The sequence below is a fragment of the Exophiala oligosperma genome (genome assembly GCF_000835515.1).
Source record: "Exophiala oligosperma strain CBS 72588 unplaced genomic scaffold supercont1.28, whole genome shotgun sequence".
Classification (NCBI taxonomy): domain Eukaryota; kingdom Fungi; phylum Ascomycota; class Eurotiomycetes; order Chaetothyriales; family Herpotrichiellaceae; genus Exophiala; species Exophiala oligosperma.
In genome coordinates, this window is record NW_015622845.1 from 30,003 (window position 1) to 56,581 (window position 26,579).

A 26,579-nucleotide genomic window follows, 5' to 3' on the forward strand; every position below is an offset into this window, starting at 1 on the left:
GAGGACAGAAGTGTATAGCTCGTAAAGGGACCTCAACAGCCGCGGGTCGGATGCCGCCGAAGGATCAATAGCAGGAAGTACCATGAACCAGGAACTTCGCGTGCAGCCATGTAGAATTAGCTAGTTCCCCATTGGGCTTAGCCCGCCCGGGAGTATGAAAATCAATCAAACGGGGCCAGTGGGGGCCATAAGATTACTCCGCGTTAATAAGGCGAATCTGCCAAGGTCGAACTGGATTATCAATAATAATACCTTCGTGGCCTTTTTCAATTGCGGACGACGACGAGCTTGGTGAGTAAGCACTCCAACAATCCTCCATACGAGCCGACCTGCGTACCCGATCACTTCTTTTGCATGTACCTTCTCAGATCGGCCACCTGGACGCCGAGGTCTTATACGACTAGCGCTTTCTGATTGCCAACAATCACATGATACTCCGTACAGCGAAGGCGTGATCGCGAGACCCCATGTCAACTTCAACTTCGCTAGACTGCGCCCACGCTGGCGGTGACTCCCTTTGCAGGGTACGTCGATGCAGTTACCTTCATGACCCATAGCATAGATGTCGGCTCGAGACGAGAGAAGTTTGCCCTTGCGTGCCCTGGCCGCTATGGGTTTCAAGAGATGGCATTTGTCTATAATGCTTCGTGGGGCGACACAACGGAGCTCAAATGCATCTCGCCGGTGAAGACTGGCTCAACGCTTGGACACCGCAAGAGACGGCATCATTCATTATCCGTGGGAAGGACCTTCTGCGCAAGGAAGTGCCTCTGAAAAACGCTTCGCGGCCATACCGGTCGCAGACACCCAAACACATTATCGCTGGCTCTGTCGATCGGCTCTCCTCCTCCCGTTCCTCCACCTCCTCTTCGCTACCACTCAATTTTGAGCCATCGTGGCGGTGTTCACCCACAACGGCCTGATAGGTCAACACTCGACTCCACCCACGATTGTCACATGTCTGGGGTTCGGCCTCACGAACAATTGACACTTTCATGCATCAGGCTCTCCATCTTCTTCTCGACCAAGGCGAAGCTGTACGGATTTTCGCGCTGCAGCTGTTCCAGTGCGACGGTCGTCAACACAGGGTCCTTCGCCTCCTGCGCCGCTGTAGGCTGTGCCATGAACCAGGTATGGTACGAGATTGGGCCTGGTTTTCCATGGGTCGGCCGGCTTGTCGGGTCAACCAAGAAGTCTTTGTACCGCACGACGAATTGACCGTATGAATGAGGGAGGAGGGGCCAATCCCAGGACAGGAGAGTTGAGAGATAGGCGCAGGTGCCGACGAACATAGGAATGGGCATGTCGATCTGATACCGTCTCTGGAGAGCGCGAAAGACGTGGTACACAAAGAGGCCGTAGGGTACCGAGCGGCGGCTTCGTTTCGAGGACCGCGTGCCGGCCCCTTGCTCCTCGGGGGCGGCTCTTTTGTGCTGGTTTGGAGCTTCAGCTGCGTCACGCCCTTCATCGGAAGTCTGTCATTGTCTAGCTACTGTATCGTGTCGTTCGCGTTGTTCTGGACGTACCGTTCGGCATGCGTCTGGATCGAGAGGCGGCATGTCTTTTGCGTGCGTGGCAGTCTTCCACAGAGTTTTCTCCATTGGCACTTTCCTACTCTAGGGCGCGAGGACGTCCAATTTGTACGGTGATTCCGGCGAACGAGTCGCCCGGCCGTCCCAGATTCACCTGCATGCCCGCTTTGTTTATGAGACACCCAGCTTTGAAGATACCCAGCAGCTCCGAACTTTCTGCGACAGCCTTTCGCACCCGAATTCACATGATTCTTCGGCGATGCTGTCTCAAGTGTACCCGAGACCAAGTGCATTGTCCCTAGGGTCATTGTGGCCATCTTGCGATATCGACGACGGGAACCTGTTGCAACAACAACCTGGTCCTGGTTTAGGCTGGGTTTCGCAACATCTAGGCTACCATGGACACTACGGTCACTGCCTTCACCTTCACACCACGCCGAAAACTACTTTGACCAGGTGAAGCCTGGTTCGGTCTCGATGCTACTTCTCGTGCCGCCTTCTAGGGGTGGTAGTGTTACTTCACAGTCTCCGCAAGGCAGCCCTTACACATTTCACATTTTAACCTTGCTCTCTCACCTCGCGCTGCTACACCACACCTACACGTTCCACAGCTGAGGTCACCCTGGTATATGCATATCGCGACGCACGTCTTTTACCTCACCCACCGAACCACGTACCTCGTCGAATCTCGTACTCTGCACAAATGTGTAAGTCTTTCTCTCTCGACCATGGTCGCATAATTGACGGTGTCGTACAGCTCCCCGACAGGCGAAACCCACAGGCCGTGGTCGGGTCCGCAAACGAATGGTCCGGTCGCACAATCATATCATGCACAAGGTGCTCACAGGCGGCGATGATCAGATGTCCGCATCAACAAGTACACCCGCGACGCTCTCCCACACTCAAGATCATCCATCTCCCGCTGACAATATCACCCGGGACCGGTTCGCCAGTCAGCACGCCGAACCAGCGATCGGCGACCACACCTCGTCAGGCACACCCACCGTCGAGACTGCCACATCCGCCATATCCTCGCAGCAAGATGCCATCAACCTGTCGCGGTGGCGGAAACGCTGGAGGTGCCTACTCCGGGATCTGGATACGCCGCGGAAGAATTTCATCAAGACACAGAAGGTTCCCAGTGAGTCCTCGTTGCGTGGACACCTCTCAGCAGAATTCCGTGACAAGGTTGGACATTCGCACTTTGAGACGATATGCCAATGGCTGGACCTGGTGGAGGTCATTGAAGAAAGCCTCGTCCAGTTGCAATCGAGGGATAGGGATGCCGGTGGGGAAAGGGAGGTGGCACAAGCCTCTGACACTGCAGAAAAGCATAGACAACTACGAGGTACGCAGGCCTCGACTGTGGTCAAGGTCTTCAAGGAGCGGAGGAGCATGTGGCCTACGGTGCGGACGACGATCTGTGAGATCTTGGGACTTGAAGAAGGGCAGATGGACAGGGAAATGTTCGACCTCGTGGTCCAACCACCGGTCCACAAGACTGCCGGGAGGGGTGTCCACCACCGTTGATCTTCAGGACTGGTCCCGGGTCGTGGAGAAGGGGCGTGGGTTGGACGCCTGGGGAGAATGTTTCCAACGCGCAAGCACAGCGCTCCTGTCCGCGGTCTCTGTGTGAGGGAACAAGATATCCCGGCTTCTACTCGTCGACGTACACTTCGTCCCCATCCGATGGTTGGTCTTGCTGTGCCTCGCTGTGCCGTCATACCCTTGATCTACGTACTCTTTCGTCTAGGATAGCCAACGATCACTAAACAAAGACTATTTCTCGACCTGCACTCATTATCGACCCCCTGTTTCCTCGTCCGCCTATTGGGTAAGAGTACTACCATAATACCATTCGAGGTAGCCCGATCCCATACTTCTAGGATAGTAGAGCAGAATCCCCAGATCACTTTATATTCTAGCATCGACATCGAACCCGAGATCCTCTTACTATACCTTGCAAAACTTTGGAAATTTGGAAATTTGTTAAGTTTACCGAGGATATCAACAACACCACCACTACACACAAATAGCGGTAAGAGTAATTACGCATTTTACTTAACGATAACCTATATAATTATATATTTATTTAATACTAGTATAATCGTCTCTCTATACGCTCTCTATTAATATAAATATCGTTATATATATTGTTATAGTTATAATAGCGACGAACTATAAGTACTCGCCTATAGTTAAAGAGACGATAGAACTTATACTTAATATAACTATCTTATAAAAGAAGATTAATCTTAAGTATAATATCTTTAAGAGCTATATTAATAAGATTAAGACTAAAAAATAATCTTAGTAAAAAGATACTATAGTATTACTTTAGTATATATTAAATATTTTCTTTTCTACTAAATTTGTTTAATCTAGTGTACTTAACTTTATACTAAAATCTTTATTCTATAATTCTAAATATACTAAAGAATATAGTAATAATATACTATAAAAATAATTAAAGAAAATAATAAAAAAATAATAAAATAAGCTAATAAAAAAAAGTCTAAGGTATGCTACTATAATACTAAGTCTAGCACAGCTGGTGTTGCTAACCACCGATACCACCAAATTAGGGAGACGTATCTCTCAGGCAGCGAACGCGGGAAAAGAGTGCAGAAGGAGTTCGAAGTTCAGAACGTTTGCAGCTACAGAACTAGATCACAAAAAATATTACAATGCTCACCGACACTTCAGTTCATCGTTTTCAGAAGCCGTGCCTGTACCATACGTTATCTCCAAATACTAACGCTGCATAGAATGAGAGATTCTCACTATTTGTGATCTATGTAAATTCCTACTCAAGTGGCGCAGTCTCCCCTTGTTCACAGAATCTTCACCCCTGTGCGACTTTCATAACCGTTGTAACCTACGCCTCGTAAGTTCCACCGGCTTCTGTGCTCTGTCTGCGAATTCCCGCCCTCATCTGTCGCCCTGCTAAAGATACGCACCCCATCTCCCGGGTCGACTCGAACAACTGCCTCCCAAAGCACCCAACTCCACTTCTGTTTAAACCCAAGCCTAGCTTCCGTCCAGCTAGCACCGTCGTCGCAACTTACCTCTACTTTGACCACAGGGCCGTGTTCCCCTTGCGGAACTGCATATCCTTTGATCGTAATCGTTCCCTCATCGGAACGCTCGATTGTGTCATCGTCATTTGGAACGATGACCACCGAATTGATGACATTCTCCATCATTGGCGGCACTGTCTCCCAAAACTTGGCTGCTGATTCCGTATCCGTTGCATCGGGAGGCAGGACCTTGTAATCACGCTGTTGGTAAAAGTTGGAAGTCTCTGTCTCAGCCACAGTGATCCTATCTATCCACTTCACACTCCTCGCCCCGATGATGCCTGGTATGATGGCGCGTACGGGGAAACCATGGTTACCTGGTAGAGGTTCTCCGTTCATCTAATGACATTAGTATGTGCTCTGGGGGGAACGCGGTAACACACCTTCAAAGCTAAAACTGCCTCCCTTCCCTCGTCCAGCGCCATAGCCAAAGGAATACTTGAGCCATACCACTCATCGTCTTGTACCTTCGTCCGAGTACTCGCTAAATGCACATGCAGATCCGTATTCTGACCATCTTGCACTCCTGCCCGTATCAAAATATCTCGTAGTAGCGGACCAGTCCATTGTGCGTTCAGGATGGCAGCATCGAACCAATCGATGCCTTGCACTTCTTTTATTCTTGTTCGCATCGAGTGACGTCTATTGCCCGCACATTGCAGAGCACAGGTGACGGTGTGCTGAGAGAAATTTTCTTTCAGCTCGGTCATGGACAAGTTGAGCGCCTGTGCGACGAGGCCGTCCACGACGACTCGGTGATTTTCGATCGAAAGATGCAGTATGGGACCATGATTACGGTCATAGCATGCATCCCCAATTGGTGTTAAGAAACTGCCATGAAATCAGCATATTCAGCTTAATTAAACTGTGGGAAAGTAATGCAATCTGTACGTACTTAGCGATTAAAGTCTGTGGCTTCGGTTCTCTATTAATTGGCTCATTGACCGAGCCCTCTCCTTGTTTCTGCATTAGGTGCAACTATGTAAGGTGCAGTCTTTCGTTTCCCCCAGCTAAGTTAGCTTACCGTTGCGTAAAGCCCGAACCCACGGCCTATTCGATTCCTAGGAGAAAACAAATGGCCGCGGAAACCACTTCATATAAAACGCATTCGTCTGTGACTTTCTTACGACAATCTCCTTCCCTAAACGCCAAATGACGCACGTGGACCAACGATCCTCCCCTCCCGAAATTGCCGGTCAATAATTAAGTCATGCTATTCCGCCATCCAATCATTAGGATGTATCCCTGCAGCAGACTCTTCAAAGGTTCTGTAGGTGACGCCATCTACTCGTCGCTACCCATCTACCGGTCGCGTACAGTGCGTCATTTCACTCTAGAAAGAGGCCTATGCTAACGAAGTGCGAAATTCTCGAGTTTACAGCTGTCACATTTCCCCTTTAGTGTCTCAATAAAATTCTCTAACACCAAGCGCACCCTTCAGCGGCTTTATATATTGTGTGAATTCTGCAACCAGAACATAGACACTCTCGATAACTATATGCCTATATCTTCCGCGTCCGAAGAAGAAAATGGCTCGGCTCCTCAACTGCCACCCGACAATCTCCCGAAACGCCTTTGTTTTACTCACCTAGACGAGGACCTCGCTCCGGGCCTCCTTCTCGAGACTGAGCTCATGATCCTCTCCCTTGCTGCCGGCATCAATGACGCAACGACTTTCCCTGAATACCGTGTCTTCGCCTCCAACCAGACGGGCAACACCGCCTTGTTGGCAGTCGGTGCACTCGCTCTTGCGCCTGAAGCAGTCGATCTGCCCAACGTCGCTATCAGCTTGAGTCTGTTCGTCATCGGTGGCACATTCCTAGGTCAGCTCGGTCATATCGTGGGTCGTACAAAACGGTCGTGGTTGATCACGACAAACGTCTTGCAGACGTGTCTCGTCTTTGTGGCTGCTGCTCTTCGACATTGGGTTTCAACCTCCAAGCACTCTCCCTACCGCTATTTCGTTATCTCGCTGCTCGCATTCGCTTCGGGAGGACAGGTTGCAATGGCACGTACAGTCAACGTACCGGAGATCACAACCGCCATGGTCACATCGGCGTACATTGATTTCTTCGTGGATCCGAAGCTCCTAATGAGAAAGAACAGGTCACGGGACCGAAGATTGTTTTTCGTTTTAGCGTTGCTGATAGGCAGTTTCATCGGTGCTGCGGGATACCAGAAGGTGTCGGCGTCTTTTTCATTGCTATTGGTCGGTCTGTGTAAGCTAGGGGTTTGCGTATTATTGTTGTTCAACCGGGCGGTTACTCCAGCGGAGGAACGAAGGGAGGGAACAGATCCCATTCCGCAGGCCGCGCACTCGGCCTAATCCGCAGGCAGAGTAAGAGAACACAGACGTCATGATGAATGGAGATATACTGGAGATTGCGGGTATTGCTGCGCTGCACACGGCTTTTGTGGAACGGGTCACAAATTTTGCGCTCTTCCGCGAATCAGGGCACATCCAAATGCAACATACGCAAGGGTCAGCGAGTGACATCACAACAAAAGGTGACATGCACGACCGCATAATGAGAATTCCCAAACTAACAGGTAAAGTCGGATGTGCTCAACAATAAATCTATTCTCGCTCGAAAACTTCAAGTTAGTAGGTTCGGGTGGCAGATCCCGACTCAGAAGACCTGCACCTTTGCTTCTTCTTCACAATCCGAGCTCATTTTCTAATTTTCAAGATGAGTTCTTCGCAAACTTATTATGAGTCGACGGCATTGATGGTTATTTCGTCCGTATCCATCGATCTCGGCCCTCCCACCCTTCGAGGTGTCACGCCTCACGATCAGATTTTCCCTACTCGCCGTTATTATCGAACTCACTTCCACCCCCAGAGTATGGGCTCCCGAAGACTGAAAACACCAGCACCTCCCTCGAGTCGATCTCCAACACCAGAGCAGAAAGACAAGCCGAATGGTTATCGCCTGTCCTCCGGCCCCTACAAAGCAAGGAAAATGCTTCCACATGACCGCCATCCGATGGGCACTCACACAAGATCGCGTTCGATACCCATTTTTTGACCTAGGACAACCACCATTGAGTGACGAAACCTAAACACCCAAGATCCTCAGGGGAAGGTGTCAAATATATTGAGGAGCATATCTTCGTCGTAGATGAGCAAGTGGATGAACATTAGCTGCAGGTGGCGCTGGGGATGAAAAGGTGGCGATATGGGCTGATGCCCTGTGGAGATGTGTGATGGGCCTCATGTCCGATGGCCAAGAGCCCGACGGGGCACGGTGAGCAAAGGAAACAAGAGAGAAGGAGTAGCCTCTAGGGATTCACAGATTGGAGACGGCACGAAACTGCTCAGAATGCAAAGCGTCTCCCACCCACGGCATGTGTTCACACGCAAGGAATGGGCAGAGGGACTGTAAGGTCGCTCGTACAGGATGTAGACCTCCCGGTTGCACATGTTCGGAAGATTGTGTCAAAGGAAGTAAGGATCAATGTCAAAATGAGATGCTGCTGTATTCATGTCGAGATTCCAAAGATCGTCCTCTTCTTAGAGAGGCAGGGGCTCTCCATGATTTCAATCGTGTGCACGCCCCCAGGAAATGCTGGGGCCGTAGGACGGAGGAGCTTGAGCTTTTACATCAACTTCCCTATCGCCACATAGTCGAGGAAATTGTGCGGAGGCGCAATAAGCCCACCGGCTGTCCGTTTACTAAGAAAAGACCCGTCTATTGATGAGTACTGGCACTTAGCAGGGCTGCCGCGCATCGAGAATTGAATTCGCTCGCTTCTTCTTCTAGTATATAGACATTCTCATCAAACTAAATCGCTTCCAGCCATGACTATATACCGCCGTCAAAATCTATTCGACGATGTTCGAAAATTGTTCTAAATATCTTCCTTGCATGACCTCCCACGCTGTCTCTCTATTCACTATAGTATTTGCCATTGCGTTTCGCTTTCTCGTGATATCTATGACGAATCTTGACTAGAGATTGTTCTAATCACTGTCGCTAGCCAGCGAGATAACATCTGTATCTTCATTGTCACTCCACGGCTAACTGGGGCCTCAATACCCGGCTCAAGGTAGCTGCCCCGCACATCAGTCTCGCTGACACTCAGTTTGCATAGGGACAGCTTGGAACGGGTTCGTCAGTCGAGTGGTCGTCCATTGGTTGCCGTAGCATATAGTCAGGCACTCTCTGCAGAAGCAGTGACCGCATGGTACCATAACATTTTTGAAGCTGTCCATGCAGATATCGCACCGTAGATGGTTGACCTTTTCCAAATCCTCGCGCGCCGCTTCCAGATGACTGACCAGCTTTCGGTTTCGGAGGCGCTGCACCCTGTTTTCGTGTTTATACTGTCGCAATCTGTTGGTCTGCTATCGAAGCTTATTTCGTGCGGTCTCGGCGGATTTTTGGTGTTGTGACAACTGATGTTGATGTCGAGTGGTGAGAAGGTCTATCTCGGCACGTTTGGAGAGCAATTCAGTCTTTAGTTTGTCGCGCCTGCCTTACCACTAAGGCAAACTTATTCCTCATGTCACAGGCACCATCCAAAGCCGATTAATACTCATCCTGAATGTCGCAATCAGCATCATTGAGAAATTGGTTGGGGTCGAGCTTCGATCGTGCCTTGGGCATACTGGGAGGATAGTGATGCGACACTAAGAGTTGGGAAAGGAAGAGCGAGGGCGACGTTCGGGCCACAGGAGCGAGCGGGCTTTTATAATTTGATAGCCCGTCAGTTCCGTAGCAGCCATCCTAGCCTGGTGGTTCCGTCCACTTTCTCCTTCTGCCTAGGTCGACTTCCCAGGATGAAAGCAAATCGTCGTGCCCGGCGCCCCTTGATGACGTATATGACGGCAAGAGAGCAGACAGGGTCTGACCTGGTGCAGTCTCTGGAGTATCTGGACAGCCGAGAACTTGACACCATCCAGCAGGAACGAAGTGAGCAGTGGCACGGCCAAAGGTGAGAATGCATAGGTGTGGCGGGTGGTATTCCTTCGCAAGCTATGTTTCTGGGGCTTGGGCTTATGGTAAACTGGAAGCCGGTACGGCTAGCATCCACCGGAAATCGGTCGTGACGGTAGGGTCTCGCTATGCTGGCGGAGGCAACGTCCTTGAAAGGTGATCGTCGGCGTGTATCCGCGTTCGGCCGATCGTTCTCTGCTCTTCCTATTAGTCTGTTTGCAATTTTAGCCCTAAACACATCGATGTCGGCTACCACCACCCTACGCTCAAGGTCGCCATTCTGAGGTAGCCCGACACCCGGAAAGCTAAGTCGTTGGTTGTTAGTATTTGGAGTGAGGAGACCAATTTTTGAAGGAAAGCGGTTTTCGATTCAATAGCTCGACAGGTATCTAGCAACCCATTCCAAATTCGGGGTTAAGACCTAGACCCTAGTTAGGCTGTGCACTCACAACATGTTGTAGATGGGAACTGTCTGTTAAGGGAGCAAGCTGCTCCTTGGGCCAGAATACAAAGGCTCCACGTGAAATCAAGTTCACTGCACCCAGAAACGCTTCATAGCGCCCAGTTACCATTACCTTTTGAACAATTGGCTGAAGTCCGCCAATACGCACTTCTAGACGGTCGAGTCTCAATGATCCAGACCAATACAGTATTCGAGTTTGCAGATCAACACCGACCCTGATTTCAGAAGGCTGCAGGGAAGGACCTTGAGTTGAAGCTCTCCAACAGTGAGCAGTGAATATTCGAGATTCCGAATGCCGTGAGGGGTTTGACCGAACCATAGACGCAGGGGATAGGCGAAGAGTCAGTAAGCCCGACTTTGAGCGGGATTGTTCAGAGCCACCAATCCAGTCCCCGATAACACAGTCTGACCAGCATTGAACTGGAGTAGCCGTCCAGGCGAGAAGCTTCAAATCAGAACGAGTTAAGATCACACGGTGGCAATACGCTGCGCCTTGTATCTGATTCACCGGGATTGGCGTTGGATCGCCCGGTGGATGTGTATACTGAAGGGCCATATAGACCCGATCGATAGTATCCGTCCTTGTTTCGGGATCATAATAGGTAGTACTTTCAACATATGGCGTGATCGTAGAAAATATCCACCGGTTGTTAAGGGGTCTACATCCTTGAAGAAGATTAAGTGCTGTATCCCAGCTCTCGAGTCGGATCATTTCATGAGGGTCCAGGTCCTTGGCTTCATTGGGGAAATTTCTCAAAGCCACCCAGCGTTTTTGAAAGACTCGATGGTAGGGCTCATTAAGTAGAAAGTGAGGGGGATTGAAATGTTCGTGGATGGTAGATTGCCATAGTTGATTCGGCGTAGGCCTCGACGGGCTGAATATGAAAGATACTTTAAGACAGGTGCTTCGTAGTACGATCTTTGTTTGAAGCAGACAATGATCGAAGATCATAACCCACAGCTCTTCAGGTAGGCTTATAATATAGCAGCCCTTATCTTCTATCTTTCGGTCTAGGGGCTTCTTCGAGGGTTTGGCAAGGGAGAGGGATATTCCAGGCATGGCGGAAGGGGGGGTTAAGTAATATAGTTATTATTTATAAGAGTCTTTTATAGATTCTATAGACTATTAATTTATAAAAAAATATATTTTATATTTACTCTTTATTTTAAGATAAGTATATAATAGTTTAATAATAATATATATCTATAGCTAATAGATTTAATACCGTGAAAATATTTATATAGCTAAACTTAAGTACTATTCATAAATATTAAAGCTATTCGCTTAAGAGTAAAATATTCTCGCTAGCTACTTTATTAAGATAAAGGGTATTCTTTTTATATAATATTTCTTTTATAAAGTATATCGTTAATAATATAAATTAAAGCGAAATTAGTATAGCCTTAATAAACAAATCTTTTATAAATTTATTAGATAAATAGTCTTGGTACACATTTCGCTTTGAGCCCTCTTCTTTCCGCAACATGTGACATGGCTTCTCACGGGTATGAGAAGAAAGTCGGCGGCCAATTCGGTCTGCTCGGCTCCAATTCCAACAGTTAGCGATTCTCATCATACAAACAGCTGTCAGTCTAGGAGCCTCAAAGACTAGCGCTCATCTCGCAGCAGCTGTGAAGCCCATCTTCCCCAGTCTGCCTGCAACATTCCTCCACCGCTTCATAGATTCCTACTCCAAGTTCCTGCTGAAAAATATGTAGCCGGAAATCTTACTATGCTGTTTACGAACAGCGTCGGTCATAACCTATAGTCCAGATCATGCTGCCCATTGTAACCACTCAACAAGCCAAGTCAATTGCTACACTAGCCAAGCCATAAGAGGGGGATGGGGGAGGAGGGGTACATCCGTTACTTCGCTTTGCTTGAAAGGTGCGCATTCGTAAGTTCCGCCCCATCGTCATGATATAGACATGATCCTGCTATTAAGGGTTGTTGGACTAGCCGTAAAGATTTGGTTCAGCTAGTTTCACGGCTTAAAGCACTTCTACTCTTGTCCAACTTTCGACGGTCTCCGAATTTTCGATTTGAGTCGATCTGAGAAAGTTCTTTTCTGGTAAAGTTCGACAGCCTTGGTAAGCCACACATATCATAATGCGCGAACGGCAAGCACGGCAGAAGCGGCATTATGTCATACTTACTACTAGTATTAAATGACGTTCAGGCTCAAAGAATCTCCGCTTCTAGAGCACAAATCCTGTCTAGCGCTATTTACTGATCGAGCTCATTAAAAAGACATTAACTGTTCGAAAACCATACCCGCAACCCCAGTTGTGAAAAGATTCATTCCCAGCATCCCGCAATGAAAGATATACTCAAGATTGCTATTCCGTCAGTAGTGGTAACGTACGCTACCTTACAGTATTTCGACCCTCACCAAGTTGGGAAGCATTCAGCGCACATGAGAGAACGCCTACATGGTGAGCAAGTTGTACAAAGTTCCTGCATCTCCAGTTCTGCAACACCTTGCCTGAGCGACAATCGGAAAATTTCAGTCTTGTTTTCTATGTTCCTCTCAGCGTAACAAGTTCCCCTCCCCAGTGTTTTCGTCTTCTTGAGAGAATGAGACTGTGTCTTTTAGGTCAATTCCACTGACGGTGCGTGCGCTCTGGCGTGTGGATTTAGACGAGAACAAACGAATCGGCAGAGCTCATGGCTGCGACGAGATCCATCTTTCGGACCTGGATAAGTGGATTGTCAAATACCCCGAACAGGCCGACCATTGGAAGCGACTCAAGGCCAGCTTCTACCAGTCGAGCGGCGATACTCAAACCGTGCAAGATTGAAGGGCTGTGATCCGCCAATTTGTGGGAATCGCAGCGTCTCGCTCTACGTTTTGTTATTTCAGTACTCCTGAGTCTGCTGGCCAGGTGCTAGAACTTGGGGGAAATGAGAAGCCAACAGGCTTCAAGACCGAAAACTCCGCCGCAGAGTGGAGAACCGTCAAGATGTTGGAAAGGGTCTAGGGCTGGCTTGTGAGGACTCAAGACCATCATCACTGATATATTTGATAGCGCAGGACTGCCCTAGTCTCTGCTTTGCTACTAGAACATATACGTCTTTATGCGTCCTGTCTCTCGGCATCTTTCTGGTGCTGCCGCTCCATCTCCAGGACCGCTTCCTGCCGTTCATAAGACTGCACACACGGAGCGTAGAAGATCTCGCCCTTGAAGACCCCAACCATGGTGAGCGCAAACACCACCAGCCACAGAAGAACCACCGTGAGTGAGAAAACAGTGCCAAGTACGCGGAAGAAACCACTGGGCAGCTCCTTGGCCAGAGTCGTCGTCGACACGCTGTAAACTCCCAACGGGAACGTGAACCCCCACCAACCCATGTTAAACGGGAACTTGCTTCGGCTGATACTGGCGAGGGCGAAGAAGAGCCAGATCAGGCCATAGCCCCAGATGATGAGCGCGAACACCACGCCCAAGTTGTAGAAGGTCGTGCCTGCTTCCGGGTCGATTGTTTTCGTGAGGGGAAACACCCTTTTCGCAACCTTGCCCAGTTGCATGATCGCAAAGCTTCCTTGTCCGATGGGACCGAGAGGCAAAAACACGGAGACGATTACTTCTCGGGCCGGGAGTTTATAGATAGTGAGCCGGTGGAAATAAATGACTAGGACGACCATGGCCAGGGGAAAACCCGTGCCCCATAGGACGTAAGATACCATGATCGTCCAGAGCTGATGTTGTTGGCTTGGGAGGATTTCCGCCACGATACCGCCGGTCGCTGCTGCGACGATTGTCGAGACGATAGGTAGCAGCCAGACCGCCGTCATCTGTGAGAGCTCGCTGTCGTGCTTGTACATGACAACGAAAGGGAGGTAGAAGCACGTCATGACGGCGATGACAGCGTCAATCCACCAAAGTGTCCAAGCCAGAGTCGTTGCCCAAGGGCCCCACGCCGGCACACATACAAAAACCACCATGTTGACGATCGTGGCCAAGCCCATGGGAAAAGTACCAGTGAACAGAGACTGGACAGGGTGGCCGATCATGAATTGAAACAATCCTCGAAAGTAGGTGTATCTCAAGATGGAAATCGCCAGGAAGATGGTGAACAACGTTACGTTGAGACAGAATACGACGACAGAGATCCAGTACAGCCAGGTGCCGTTGTAGGGGAGATTGTGAAGGAGGATTGAAACGATGCCGGTGCCCATGATGACGGCGAACCACGAGGGAGTGAAGTTCACAACCACTCGACGCCAGCCATGGTTGTTTCGTTTGTCGATGACTTTTTCGAAATCTTCTACTGCGGCCGAGCTGGCAGGGTGGTCGCAGCATTGATTTGCATTGGAAGCATTCTGTCCGCAAGATTCGGTGTTTGCTCCTGATGGGTCCATCGCTGCTATTGAGACTCGATTTCAGGACTCGAATGTTGCAAGCTGAAAATAAGTAGTGGCTGCTGGCTCCAAACTGAAGCCTCAGTTGCCGGATTTTTCGACTGATAGGTAAGTGTCAAACAGCAAATAGGGCCTTTTGGGAGGGCCTTGAGATGGGTGGAAAGGCATAAGGATTGTAGAAGTATGATCAAATATCGTAGACAGACGCCTCTATATATGCCTTGAGGCACTGCGCACCAAAAGAGGGCTTCACAGGAATCTACAAAGTGGTGGTGCTTAGGCGTCATCAGCTGTCCAATGACGTCGGCGCTCTGCCGGATACGCTAGAAGTGCGGAAAGGGCTATGCTCTCGGTCTAGGTACACGTCATGCCTTCTGGAGACATCTTGTACTCGCCAATGATCGATTTTAGCCAGGCATAGTTGACCAGGTCCGGCACCGCAACGCCTGGTTGGCGGGACTCTTTCGTCTGAGCGCAGGGGTCATCCTACTGCCCCTTATAGCTAGTTCGCTCCCGAAAAGCAACTCGCTTAGATCCTTTTTTAGTTACGGAAAGAGCGACTCAAACAGCACCATAATCTCCTTACTTCGAGGTGTGTCGACAGCCGCCCACGCCCAGTCTCGCGCTGTCTCCGGCTCGATTTTGACCAGATGATGCGCGAGGACCGGAATCTCCCACCGTCGGAGCTCGGCCTTTGTGAGTGCAGTAAGATTCCTGTTCATAAATTCTTCCAGCCGTCCGGAGGGATAGTCTGGACCTATTATTTAGGATGGCCGGATCATGTTAGCCTGCTCATGAGATATCGGCTCTAACACCGACTCCAGTGCGCAGCATGACTTTGTTTTGTCGAGACTGCCACTGACGGAGCGGCTGTCCAACTGGAAGTCTAAGTGATAAAGTCCCGATTGTATGGCGTCGATGCGTCTCCGGCCTGCCGGACCGTGCTTACCGAGCTGGCTATCTTTTATCTAGTTTTCACGGCAACGAAAATAGACCTCCAGTTTCATATTCAGAGGGTTGAAGAAAACGGTTATGCTATTTACAGCTGTTTTGACACGCGTTGTTTTAGATTACCGCATAGCCTCACCAAAACTTGGGGCGTTGCGTCGAAGTCTGCAGCTATCTTGGAAGAGGATTGCTCACGCCATCTCACCGTCTTCACCATTCTCACGGTCTCGCTCAAAATCCCATCCTAGACTCGACCAGTTATATCAGCCAGGGATGCCTGTTACGGAGGTTGTGATTGTTCGTCACGCACATCGGCAGACATGGATCGTCGATACGATCGATCGCGAATACCGGCCTGCGCAATCGAATCCCACCGGAATTGCGACCGATCCCGCGTTAACTGAGCATGGCATCAAACAGAGCGAGGAAGTTGGAGTTGCAATGGAAAAGCTGTTGCGACAGAACCAGCCCGGTCATCGAATCGCAATCTTTTCGAGCCCGTTCTACCGCTGCCTGCAAACGATTGCTCCAACTGTTGCCCGTATGCGTCGACAAGGCTGGGGTGGGTTTGTACATATCGAGGCGGGCTTCGGGGAATGGTTCGGTACCGCCCCTTTCAATCACCCTGCTCCATTGGATCCTGCGAACATGCATGCAAAGTTTTTTGACTTCGTGCACCCAACCTATCAGAGTCAAGCACAGGCACCCAGCGGTCCCGAACCGTACCAAGACCTGCGACGGCGTGTGCAGAAGGCATTGCACTCTAGCATCTCGAAAGTTGAAACTGATGCTGTTGCCGAGGGGAAGAAAGATGCCAAAATCACCTTGGTGATCGTCTGCCATACTGCCCCAGTTATCATGCTAGGACGATGCTTGACAAACTCTTGGCCGGTCGACGTGGGAACAGATGAGTTCAAATGTTTCCTAGCAGGAATATCGAAATACCAAAGATATGAAACGAAGGCCACAATAACGACGACGCCTTCAGGTCACCCAATCACAAATAATCAGGTGGCTTGGTGGCAGGGACAGCCAGGCCACCCAGAAGGATGGGAGGTTTCCATGAACTCTGATTGCTCGCACCTGTCTGCCGGACCAGAAGGTGGCTGGCATTTCGGTTCTGAGCATGTGCAGGACCAGCGCATAGTCAGGGGCGAGGATGGTCACAGGATATTCACGAACAACTTCAAATTGGAATGAGTCAGTCAAAGTATGCTTTATGAGATTCATCAGTTGTTGATCCAGGGCGGGAGAGAAAAGGGGGGTGGGGGGGTGGGGGAGGAGGGGGTGCGTCCGTTGCTTTGAAAGGAGCGCATTCGTTGCAGAACTTGAAGCGTGGCTCCGGTGGCGGCTATTGGCGCAAGGAGAAACTCTGGATCAATAATTTAGCGAGAGCCTAATCAGTGACGCAGGTGTGTTGCGCGAGGAACTCGACGGTGAGAGCAAGCGAGTGATTGGCACCGCACTACAGAGGCGATGGAGGCACAGCCACGAGGAATCGTTGGGCATGGAGATCAGGAGAACGGCAAGCCTTCCACGAAGAATACGCATGATTTTGTACCTGGGGATGGTGTCAGTTGCCATCGTCGTTGCGCAGTTTTTCATTCTGCGCGAACAGCAGCGCCACATCGGGATTGCCTGTGCAGTGGTCATGACCTGCGGTGGCATCCTTCTCAGCTTGATTGGCATGCTTCGCTACCTACAGCAATGTCGAGGACTCGTTCAGAAAGATTCGAGTACTACGAGTGGCCGTGCCTTCGTTGGAACGCTGTTCATCTTTGTGAGTGGCCTAGTCGTCGGTATCGTGTGTTGTGGGCTGCTTGTCTTGATCCTGGCTGTAGGGTAAATTAGATGCCTGAGCACACGACTACGCCGGTGGATAGGATCAATGGCCATTCTATTCTTCTAGGAAGTTGTGGAGCGAGCCGGGTCCCGCATTGGCTGCAAGCAAAGTTCGAATATTATTTTGGGGCGATGAGGAAACGAGTTGAAATCACTGCGTCGCCGACAGATTTTCCGGGAGACCTTGCTCACGCCTCGTCACGCCAGCGCGAACGGGGTCCTGGATCGCTGCTGAGGGCCTGCGACGAATCAAAAGGCAGTCTCTGCCAGTACCACTTCGACATCCCCGTTCTCGGCTATAACGGACCGGGCGGGAGCGTATTGGATACCACTGTTTAGACATCGACAGGCGCGGCACCGCGGGATCTGCGTCATTGAGGCCCCGAGCGTCTAGACCGAGTCCACTGAATGTCACTGTCCACCTATCATATTGTTTGCAGATCATTGATCGGCCAAGTCGATGCGCGCCGGAAGTGCGGTGATGATATCAGGCCATCCATGAAAGCCTGGCGTCGTTAAGGCCCTTGGAATTGGTTCCACACGCCGACAACCACGATCACTATGTGCAGGTGGTGCCGTCGTCGACACTTTGTCACCACAGAGAAAGAGGACTCGAGTTCGCGAGTTTGTGACGCATGCCGCGCAAAGAAATCCAAGTGTAATGGAAAAACGCCGTGTTCTTTATGTGTGGAGGGCGACCGAGGTTTCTTTCATGGAATGGCAACGCATTGAGGAACGACTCCTGTGAGGCTAATGAAATCACCAGACTGTACTTATGACCAGCCACGGTGCGCGCGAACATCGACAGCCGACTATTTTCGGGAGCTAGAGAGCAACATCGCCGCTTGACTGAGCTTGTCAGCCAATTCACCCAAGCTGACGAGGTTGGGCTTGACTCTACTGATTGGCACCGGTCTTCACTCATTTCATCTTCCTCTGGTGGTGCGATCGATATCCGCGACAACGCCACTGCTGAGGATCATGTGCAAACCATGATGGACGGCGTCGGCCAGTTACAGCAGGACGGGAAGGGAAGCTACAGCTACCATGGTTACTATGCCGGTCTTACGCTCCTTAAACGTGTTCACGAATGCTGTCGAGGCCTGATGCCAAGTATGTCGCCAGATACTGTGCCTGATATCACGCAGATTTTCGACCAATCAGTCCCTTTCTGCAGACAACCCCCGACCGTGCGGTTGACTCTGCCAGAAAAGGCAGTCGCCAAATGTCTCACCTCAGTTGCCTTGAATTATGCCTCTTGTCTTATGACATTTGTCGATGCACCGACCTTTTGACATCATGTCCGAGCGCATATACAATATCGAGCAGGAGCTTTACTCCGAGGCTGAAATCAGATTTCTTGCTCTGTTGTATGCCTCACTGGCGGTGGGCGCGTTATTCACGTCCACTCAAAATGACATGAAAGAAGAAGGCACATCTCAGTAAGACTTTCCAGAGGATTTTGCTTTCTTGACTAACCATCCAGGAGCTACACTCATTTTCTGATGGCCCACAGCATGATTGACCCTGAACAGTGCAGAGATCTTACCACATTGCAAGCAATCTTATTCATCATCATATACTTGCAGGCGTCGGGGCGATTGTCAGATTGCTACTCGTACTTAAAACTCCGAGTAACCAGCCTGTTCAGATATCCCTTTCCATAAGAGCTTCTTGCTGGACGTGAGAACGAGCCACAGAGAACTATAATATATAGAACTCTTGGTGCTATAGGCTAACTCTCAACTCCCCGCCTACCGACACAGTAAGGAATCAAAATTCTTTGCGTTTCTTCCGCGAAAAAGCACCGTGAAAACAAACCGTGGAACTTTGTACTGACGCGTAATTACGAACACGGAGTCTCCCGTGTACCTAGGCCTACGCCTTAGGCTCTGTGCGGAAGTATAGCAACACTTGGCGCAGGATTCACATTTTCGAGCATGCTGGGTTCTCTTGACGAACCACCATCTCATTCTCGATTCGACAAGAAGCAAGTTCGAAGACTACTCGCCATTAGTTGGCTCATGTTCGTCCTCTCGCTTGCTTACTCTGCAATGGCAGCAGTGCTCCTGTCATTTCACAGGAACCTGTTCGCTGATTTATATGACTCAAAATCACGGAAAGAGCATTTCGGGCTATGGATTGTGGTTGCAGGGCAACAACTGCTCATCTTAGCTGCGTTCGCAGTAAGCGCTCCAGCTGTCATGGCCTACATTGAAGACGTTGGGATAGCTGGAGAGTGTATTTGAAAAAGAACGACGGACTGAGCAACGCGACGAACGTGCAAGCGGTGGACGGGAAGCAGGAAATGTTTGATATGTTCTGTGGAGCTTCTATTCGCAATTATTGATTAGGCTCGACGATAGCCTCAACCTCTAGTTCCACCTTTTCCCTTCTACTTATTCCCTTAGATCCGGTACTAGAAATGAGCCTGTCTTCAGGTAGATCAGCGCGCGCCAGTAGCTTGCTATCTGGCGAGAAAATTATGGCGCTAACATGACCTGAATGGCCGGAAAAGGTTCTGAGTAGTGCTCCATCGATAATTGTCCAACACACACACCTGCCAGTGATCGCCGATGCGGACACTGGATTCGGTGGACCTCTCAATATCCGACGCACAGTAGAGCTATATGAGCACGCAGGCGTTGCTGGTCTGCATATCGAAGACCAGGTGTTCCCAAAACGTTGTGGTCAGCTCAAGGGTAAGGACGTTGTCGATTTGCAGGTGTATCTCGAACGTGTCAGGAGCGCCGTTGAGGCGAGGACTGAAACAGACTTTTTGATTATCGCACGAACCGACGCAAGACAAGCTAAGCACCTCGGTGGGTCGGAAGCGGGCAAGGAGGCTTTCCATGAGGGTGTCCTGAGACTGAAGGCCGCGCTGGATGTAGGCGCAGATATGGCTTTCATGGAAAGCCCACGTACAGAAGAGGAGTGCAAGGAATTGGTAAAGGCATGCGCGCCAAAGCCAGTGCTTATCAATGTCCTGCCACATGTGAGTACATATCGTGATCTAGGACGCTCCCGACCGATCCACATTCTGACAAGCACTCCAGGGACTTACGCCGGATTGTACAACTGCAGATTGTGAGCGTCTGGGCTTTGCTGCCGCAATCTACCCTTGTACAGGTTTCATTCCAGCAATGCTTGCCATGCAACGCTCGTATAATGGCCTGCGGAAGGAAGGCTCTGATCTCAAATATTGTGGAAACAATCGAATCCAGAATTTCTTCGAGCAAGTGGGGCTCCGGGAGGCTTTCGACTTCGACGCTAGAATCGAGAAGTTCTCAAAGAAGGAAGTCGAGCAGGCATGCTCCCATGATGAGAGTTGAATTGTAGGTACTTGGTCGTCTTCGTTCTCGGGCTTCATATGGAGGACTACTCATGTATATGATACCAAACAGCTTGCGGGAAACTCGCGTCTTTTTGATGCAAAAATATTGATTTCTATTGCACCTCCATAGGTCTAGACATCTTAAGACCGCCTACTGACCATTGCATTCGTTTTTGATTTCGTCGGCGGTACATGCTCCGAGCTGTATACTTAATCGCTGAGTAGTTGCCCTGGATTTGTTGTCTTTCACCAGCACGCCCCCTGTTCCGAACAGGGAGGACCACCAACCATGAGCACCAACTTTACTCTATCGGCGCACAATGTGCTGTCAAGCCCGATGTTGTCAACGGAAAGATTGTCGATGTTGCACAAACAATTCGGGTTCAGGACTTTACTATGCCATTTGCGCAGTCATGGGCACCGTTGCCCTAGATGTCTGGCGCGCCGCCAAAGAACATGAGTATATTCGTTCCTTGAGGTCGCAGATTAGGAGAGATTATTCTGATCTTGCAAGATCTGCTGAAATTCAGAAGCAATATAGCTCCACCGAATGGGACTTCTGCTTACAGCTGCTTGGCAATGATGAGACCAGAAGTGATCTCAACCGACTAGCTTCGCGGGAATTGGAAAACGACGGAGGAATCCAAGCAGTTCTCGGGTGTTCGGTGATTACTGGTTGCCAAGTGAAATATCTCGAACTTGCTGCTGGTTGGCTTGATTTGAAGGAGGAATAGATCGTCCTCACCAGCCGAGATATGCGAGTTCGCGAGAATGACATCCCCAGCAGCAGTTGAAACGGTCGCCTTTGAAGTCCTGATGTCCAGGATGGATCTCTTTTTTGAGATTCTCAGCTCAATGCCTTGCTTAATTAACCTTTTCTATAGAGTCTTCACTGGGGTGTGACATTGACCAACTGGGTGATTAAGGTCATTGACGAAGGTTATCCCGGTATTGGGGTTGGATACGGTGGTTTGGAGTGAGAGTGAGTCAATGGGTGGTATCATAGAAGCACGCGTCAAGCAAATCATCAGAGAAACCGACGGGAAGCTTTGCTTGAACTGTAATGACTGTACGTACGAAGGATGATAGGGCCGGGGGACGCGGCGATCAATACAGCCATCATCAATATACGGGCCGTCAACAAGCGTACCAGATCTGCCGGTGCCGCTCACGAAAAGATTAGAACGCCAGAAATCTCGCGACCAAGGAACATTCCAGGCTTTCCGTTCTCATCAGAATTAACTCTAAATTTCATCCTCTTTTCAGTGGACAGGCCAGGCAGAAGCCGAGGGTAGGTCTGGGAGCCTTCAAGGTGTAAATGAATCCGCCTATGAGATGTCCCCATTGTTCGAAATCAATAATGGCCCAGAGAACGGATATTACGGTCGTTGGAATGGTGAGGGGAGTTTTCCTCCTCCCATGGGCTTCCCCAACGTGAGAAGTAAGTCATCAGCGCCATGGCGATAGACTTAGTGCCGCCTAAACTCAAGTTGACGTAGACCGTATACCATTCCGTCGTCCATTATAACAAAAGGAAGCGTGTCATGGACCCTGACCTGACGCTTGGACCACACTGTCAGCGGCGTGATCAGATCAAGTGTCGTTTCAGGCCATAAATCTGAAGGGGTGATTGTCGCCAGCATGTGTCCTGGAAATCGAGGTATCCTCCAGTTCCCTTGCTGTAGTAGGACAATAGATAGTGGTGGCCAGGATATTCAGCAGGAGGCACTGTGAACTCAGCAGGCCTTGTGGCTTCCAGCGTATTCTCATCCTTCGGGGCCTCGAAATCCGCCATCAGTCTAGAATTGTGAGTAATGAAGTGGTTTGTATCGGTTGGGAGACTAGTGGCTGGCTGCATGGTTTTTCGGAGAAGAATGGTGCTTTGAGAGCCATGGTTCTCCTCTTGTTGGTAATCGTTGAACATAGGCCACGATAACATCCACGCTCCAAGAGCTCTGCACAGGACAGTGCAGTAAAAAAAGACCAAAAAGAGGAGGATGAACGAAAACAACGATTTCACGAGGGGCATATTTCTCAATGCAAGATGGCCTGGCTCCGAAAGAGGCTCACGATCTTCACAAGCTTATCTCTAAATCTCTCAATCTCGCTCATCTTCTCGTCTCAAGCCTTTCCGTTAATATGTGCAGTATGACCAACCGTCTGAAGCTCGCAAAGTGGCAATGATGTGAAATGGAATGGCAATGTGCAGAAACACGTTCATTGTATGGATTGATGGATGCACTCGACAGTGCAATCGAAAACGCGGAAGGCTTGAGATCCGTAAAGCTACGCGACTTGCGCTGGTAGAAACCGATGATGTGCGCAAATACCTTCACAAGACCTCATTTCTGATACCAAATTCAGCTCTTGACCTTTCGCTGACCCCAAAAAGTGTGATAGTGGAGCCAATTCCAAGCTGGGAGGCGGAATTACCCTAGGTAGTCGAGCGTCGATGACCCGGCGAAGAAGAAATTCGAACAGCTCCTGAGACTTTTTGGAATTGTGGGTCGATAAGTGAAAACACCCAACATCGAAGGATTGTGCAAAGCTAACGCCGGTGTAGACTTGAAGCACCTAAGATAGTCCTGTGGAGGTGAAGGGTATCGCGGACGCTACGGTCTTAAATCCGATTCACAACATTCGCTGTCTAGACGAATAGTCAACTCGTAATTTGTAGAAGCAGACTTTGCTCTCAGCCCAGACGAGTCTCTGCCATGGTTGTGTGATCGTGGTCGTTGAGAGGGCGACTATGAAAGTAATATCTTCTAAACCACCTAGACTTTCGAACAAGATAGGGAGATGAACGTGACTGGGGACCATGATTGACCCTGAAAGAACCCTAACCCGCCACGGATCGCTCTGCAGCTGAGTGCGGCAGCCTAGCTTTGGGGCTGCGTTGATCCCTGCTACAGAACCAGGCCTATAAGGTCACTCACTCCCTTGGTCGCTCCAGAAAACCTTTCTTTTCTTCTTATTATCTTGGTTCGTTGCCTCCGTAAGACAGCAATATGACACGCCACAAGCAAGATCACTTCCGAATCTTCCCTATCGTCCTTTTTGCTCGGTTCTCTCTAATCCATTTTTAGGTTCCACGTAATTACCTCCTCAAGTGGGTGGCGGTATGTGTCGATTTCGAGCACGGGTACCTAAGTTACCAAACTACGCAGTCAAATGGCCTCATCGATATAGGCCAGGCACTGTTGCCCTCCGAGAGATCCGACGCTATCAGGTGCTCTGATCTTCTTAACCTGCTGTGAAAATAGTTGTGACCTATTAGGCTGCGCTCAACAGATCTGCTTATACGCAGATTGCCTTTCCAGCGGCTTGTGCGCGAGATTGCGCAAGATTTCAAATCACACCTACGATCCCAATCATCTGCGATTGGTGCCCTTCAGGAAGCTGCTGAAGCGTACCTTATCCCCTCCTTGCAGATACGAATTTATGTGCCATCCATGCTAAGAGAACCACAATACAGCGTAAGGGTATCTTATTGACACGTCGCCTGCGTCGGGATCTTGGATTGGTGACACTGTTGATCAAAGAATGTTAAATTACTTCACGATAAATCGGAATTACGTAACTAGACCCTTCTAAAAGAATGTTGTGTCTTTTGGATGGGGGTGAATATGGAATGATAGATGACCACCTTGGAAGATGCTTATCCCTGTAAACTACTCGCCGGATTCAGAGAGTCGTCAATAACTTAAAGCCTCTTGCTTTTTATACATCTCCAGCAATTCTTCTTCATTTTTAGATCGGGTAGCATCGCCGTCGACGTTGAGGTACGTAGCCATAGGTCAATTACAGAAAAAGTAGATTCACTCCATGCGGGCCTATAAGCCTTGGGAAGTTGGTGGCGACGGTGCAAGGAGTGCCCGAAAATTTCACATCACGATTGTACTTTACATGACCCACCGATTTAGAAACGGTGGTGCGACAGAATGCTCGACATCGCTTACTAAGTGGTGAATAGTATACACGATCTCCTTGGCTAAGATTGAGGCGGAAAGCAAGGCCGTCAGTAGCCACAACGAAGCCTGAGCGAGCGTTACGCTATAATGTGGCCATACTTACGCGTTGAGTGAGGATTTGAAAACCGTACCCGGTCAAGCGGATGATTAAACACACTCGTTGGCTGGTTAACCACTGTACTTTTCACTGTTCGATGAATATAGCGCTTACGGCAACGGATCTCCGGGGCGCTTAGGTGCACCGTCTGGCTTGAGAAGTGTCTTATAGTACCCAGCAATTTCCGGTAAAAATTGAATCGAAGTATTGATGTTTAGCTATATATACTCGCGACCTTCTGAGTTCGGTTTTATTCCTCGACGTTCTTGAGTCCTCCCACAGATCATCTCCTTCCCTTTCCCCGTTCCTAGAGTGACTATCTGTAGGTATCTCCCTCTTCAGAGCACACGCCAAAACGTCTCCTACCACAACTATTATCAATCACCTACGCCTACCATAGAGTCGAGAAAAGAGTGGAACCGAGGAACGACGATTAGGCCTAGAACGCAACTCCTGGGACTCTTTTCGCAACCAGATTTAGAGGTTCACGCTCAATAACGTGCATATTTGCTGCTGCCTTCTTACATTGAGGGTCCATGCAATCGGATCAGCGTCTATTCAATAGGAATTTTGACTGAGTATGGATCGTGCGCATTCTACGGCTCGGATATAGCGATTGTGGCCGTTCCGGAGAAGGGGAAGGATGGGTACGTTGCACCGCCACAGAACATAATGTAAGCTGTCTATGGCCGAGAGAATAGCTCGCAAAGGCATTCACGCATCGCCATAGAGTTGTATCGTCCCCGATCGCGACTATTCACAACCGGGGCTGAAGTCGATCTTTAGGAAGATGCTTCTAGGAACCGACGCGCTATTATAGGTATTGCGAAGCCGTAGCTAAAGGGCCTAGATTTAAAAAGCTTATCGTATCTTTTTAATGATATACACTAGGAAAATTAGAGAGTACAAAGCTTTCCCGCCAATTGTTTCAGCGCTTTTTGATATATATATAGTTTCAGTTCTCCTGCCTCACAGAACTAAAATACTCTGAACAATTCTTTTAGTGCCTCCCGTAGTAAGTTAGTAGCTAGACTTGAAGCACCTAAGATAGTCCTATAGAATAAAGGGTATTGCGGACGTTACGATCTAACTCGATTCACAAGATTCGCTACCTAGAAGTATAGTTATCTTTTAATTCGTAGAAGCGGAATATTCTCTCAGGCCAGACGAGTCTGTATTATGCTTATGATAGTTGTCAGTTGAGAGGGTAACTATAAAGGTAAGCATCACATAGGTTTTTGAATAAGGTAGAGAGATAAAAGTGACTACGGACCACAAGCAGCAGGGATAATGCTAAGGGCCGAAAGGCCGAGTAGACTTTCAGACAAGGTAGGTGGTGCGAATGTGTAAATTGCTAGCTCAAGACAAGGCTATGTCGTCAAATGCGGTTGCTAAGTAAACCACTATAGTTCGCGTTCTCGACCGAACGCCTGATCAAGGACCTCTTTCATCTCTGCTGCTATCGTAGTTCTCGGACCCAGGGCTGCTCAAGCTTCCCAAGATTTCCCTAACACGCGATCGAACCTCCTCAAGCGAGGCCCCGCTGCGAATAACCTGGAACAAATCGTCTATCTGACTGACTTGTGCGTTGTGAAAAACCTGCAGAAGATCCTGCAGCAATCTTTGAATCTCATCTGGCCACAGGTGTGAACAGTCCAAAGGGTCGTATCCGTGATTGAAATGGCTTCTGCAAGTCTTCCCGAGTTTGGTGCATTTGGTACAGACCGTGATGCCACCTTCTGCAGTGCTCGAAAGCTAGTGGCTTGTCAGCTTAAGCTTCGTGCAACATATGGGATGGCGTTATTCACTCTCGAATCTGGCTGCCTAGCCCAGTTGCCCATTGGGTCTCGAGTCTACTGGGAGACTAGTGACAATATCTTCAGGCTACTCAGGTTGACGGCGACGTTGAGAATTGGGATGATGATGAGAATGTTCACGAAAAGCTCGCCGTACCTGGCTTTAAACGAATTGAAGTGATTTGCATATCTTGGGTAATATCACCTGATGG

General features: G+C 49.4%; 7 protein-coding genes across 7 annotated transcripts; 4 read left to right on the forward strand and 3 right to left on the reverse strand.

Annotated features, from left to right (window-relative positions):
- Positions 1-1,340: 1,340 nt before the first annotated feature.
- Positions 1,341-3,318, forward strand: PV06_11341 (uncharacterized protein). Its single transcript, XM_016412994.1, has 2 exons — positions 1,341-2,239; positions 2,290-3,318. The coding sequence occupies exons 1-2, from the start codon at positions 2,162-2,164 to the stop codon at positions 3,166-3,168; spliced, it is 957 nt and encodes a 318-aa protein (XP_016256616.1). The 5' UTR covers positions 1,341-2,161; the 3' UTR covers positions 3,169-3,318.
- A 938-nt stretch (positions 3,319-4,256) lies between these two features.
- Positions 4,257-5,694, reverse strand: PV06_11342 (uncharacterized protein). Its single transcript, XM_016412995.1, has 3 exons — positions 5,508-5,694; positions 4,996-5,443; positions 4,257-4,951 (listed from the first exon to the last, which is right to left on the reverse strand). The coding sequence occupies exons 1-3, from the start codon at positions 5,579-5,581 to the stop codon at positions 4,367-4,369; spliced, it is 1,107 nt and encodes a 368-aa protein (XP_016256617.1). The 5' UTR covers positions 5,582-5,694; the 3' UTR covers positions 4,257-4,366.
- A 334-nt stretch (positions 5,695-6,028) lies between these two features.
- PV06_11343 (uncharacterized protein) lies at positions 6,029-8,093 on the forward strand. The gene is made up of 2 exons (XM_016412996.1): positions 6,029-7,120; positions 7,169-8,093. Exon 1 carries the CDS (start codon positions 6,111-6,113, stop codon positions 6,936-6,938), a length of 828 nt encoding a protein of 275 aa, XP_016256618.1. The 5' UTR covers positions 6,029-6,110; the 3' UTR covers positions 6,939-7,120; positions 7,169-8,093.
- A 4,999-nt stretch (positions 8,094-13,092) lies between these two features.
- On the reverse strand, positions 13,093-14,379 carry PV06_11344 (uncharacterized protein; the record flags this gene model as incomplete). Its single annotated transcript, XM_016412997.1, has 1 exon — positions 13,093-14,379. The coding sequence occupies one exon, from the start codon at positions 14,377-14,379 to the stop codon at positions 13,093-13,095; it is 1,287 nt and encodes a 428-aa protein (XP_016256619.1).
- Positions 14,380-18,164: 3,785 nt separating this feature from the next.
- PV06_11345 (uncharacterized protein) lies at positions 18,165-18,464 on the forward strand (the record flags this gene model as incomplete). The annotated part of the gene is made up of 1 exon (XM_016412998.1): positions 18,165-18,464. One exon carries the CDS (start codon positions 18,165-18,167, stop codon positions 18,462-18,464), a length of 300 nt encoding a protein of 99 aa, XP_016256620.1.
- Positions 18,465-19,109: 645 nt separating this feature from the next.
- Positions 19,110-20,501, forward strand: PV06_11346 (uncharacterized protein; the record flags this gene model as incomplete). Its single annotated transcript, XM_016412999.1, has 3 exons — positions 19,110-19,410; positions 19,737-20,164; positions 20,226-20,501. 3 exons carry the CDS (start codon positions 19,110-19,112, stop codon positions 20,499-20,501), a joined length of 1,005 nt encoding a protein of 334 aa, XP_016256621.1.
- A 1,590-nt stretch (positions 20,502-22,091) lies between these two features.
- Positions 22,092-22,361, reverse strand: PV06_11347 (uncharacterized protein; the record flags this gene model as incomplete). Its single annotated transcript, XM_016413000.1, has 1 exon — positions 22,092-22,361. The coding sequence occupies one exon, from the start codon at positions 22,359-22,361 to the stop codon at positions 22,092-22,094; it is 270 nt and encodes an 89-aa protein (XP_016256622.1).
- Positions 22,362-26,579: the final 4,218 nt, after the last annotated feature.

Coding starts and splice junctions, on each gene's coding strand:
- PV06_11343 (XM_016412996.1), top strand. CDS start 6,111: ATGCCTATATCTTCCGCGTCCGAAGAAGAAAATGGCTCGGCTCCTCAA.
- PV06_11341 (XM_016412994.1), top strand. CDS start 2,162: ATGCATATCGCGACGCACGTCTTTTACCTCACCCACCGAACCACGTAC. Junction 2,240..2,289: donor CTCGTACTCTGCACAAATGT/GTAAGTCTTTCT, acceptor GGTGTCGTACAG/CTCCCCGACAGGCGAAACCC.
- PV06_11342 (XM_016412995.1), bottom strand. CDS start 5,581: ATGCAGAAACAAGGAGAGGGCTCGGTCAATGAGCCAATTAATAGAGAA. Junction 5,444..5,507: donor CCACAGACTTTAATCGCTAA/GTACGTACAGAT, acceptor ATTTCATGGCAG/TTTCTTAACACCAATTGGGG. Junction 4,952..4,995: donor AGGCAGTTTTAGCTTTGAAG/GTGTGTTACCGC, acceptor TAATGTCATTAG/ATGAACGGAGAACCTCTACC.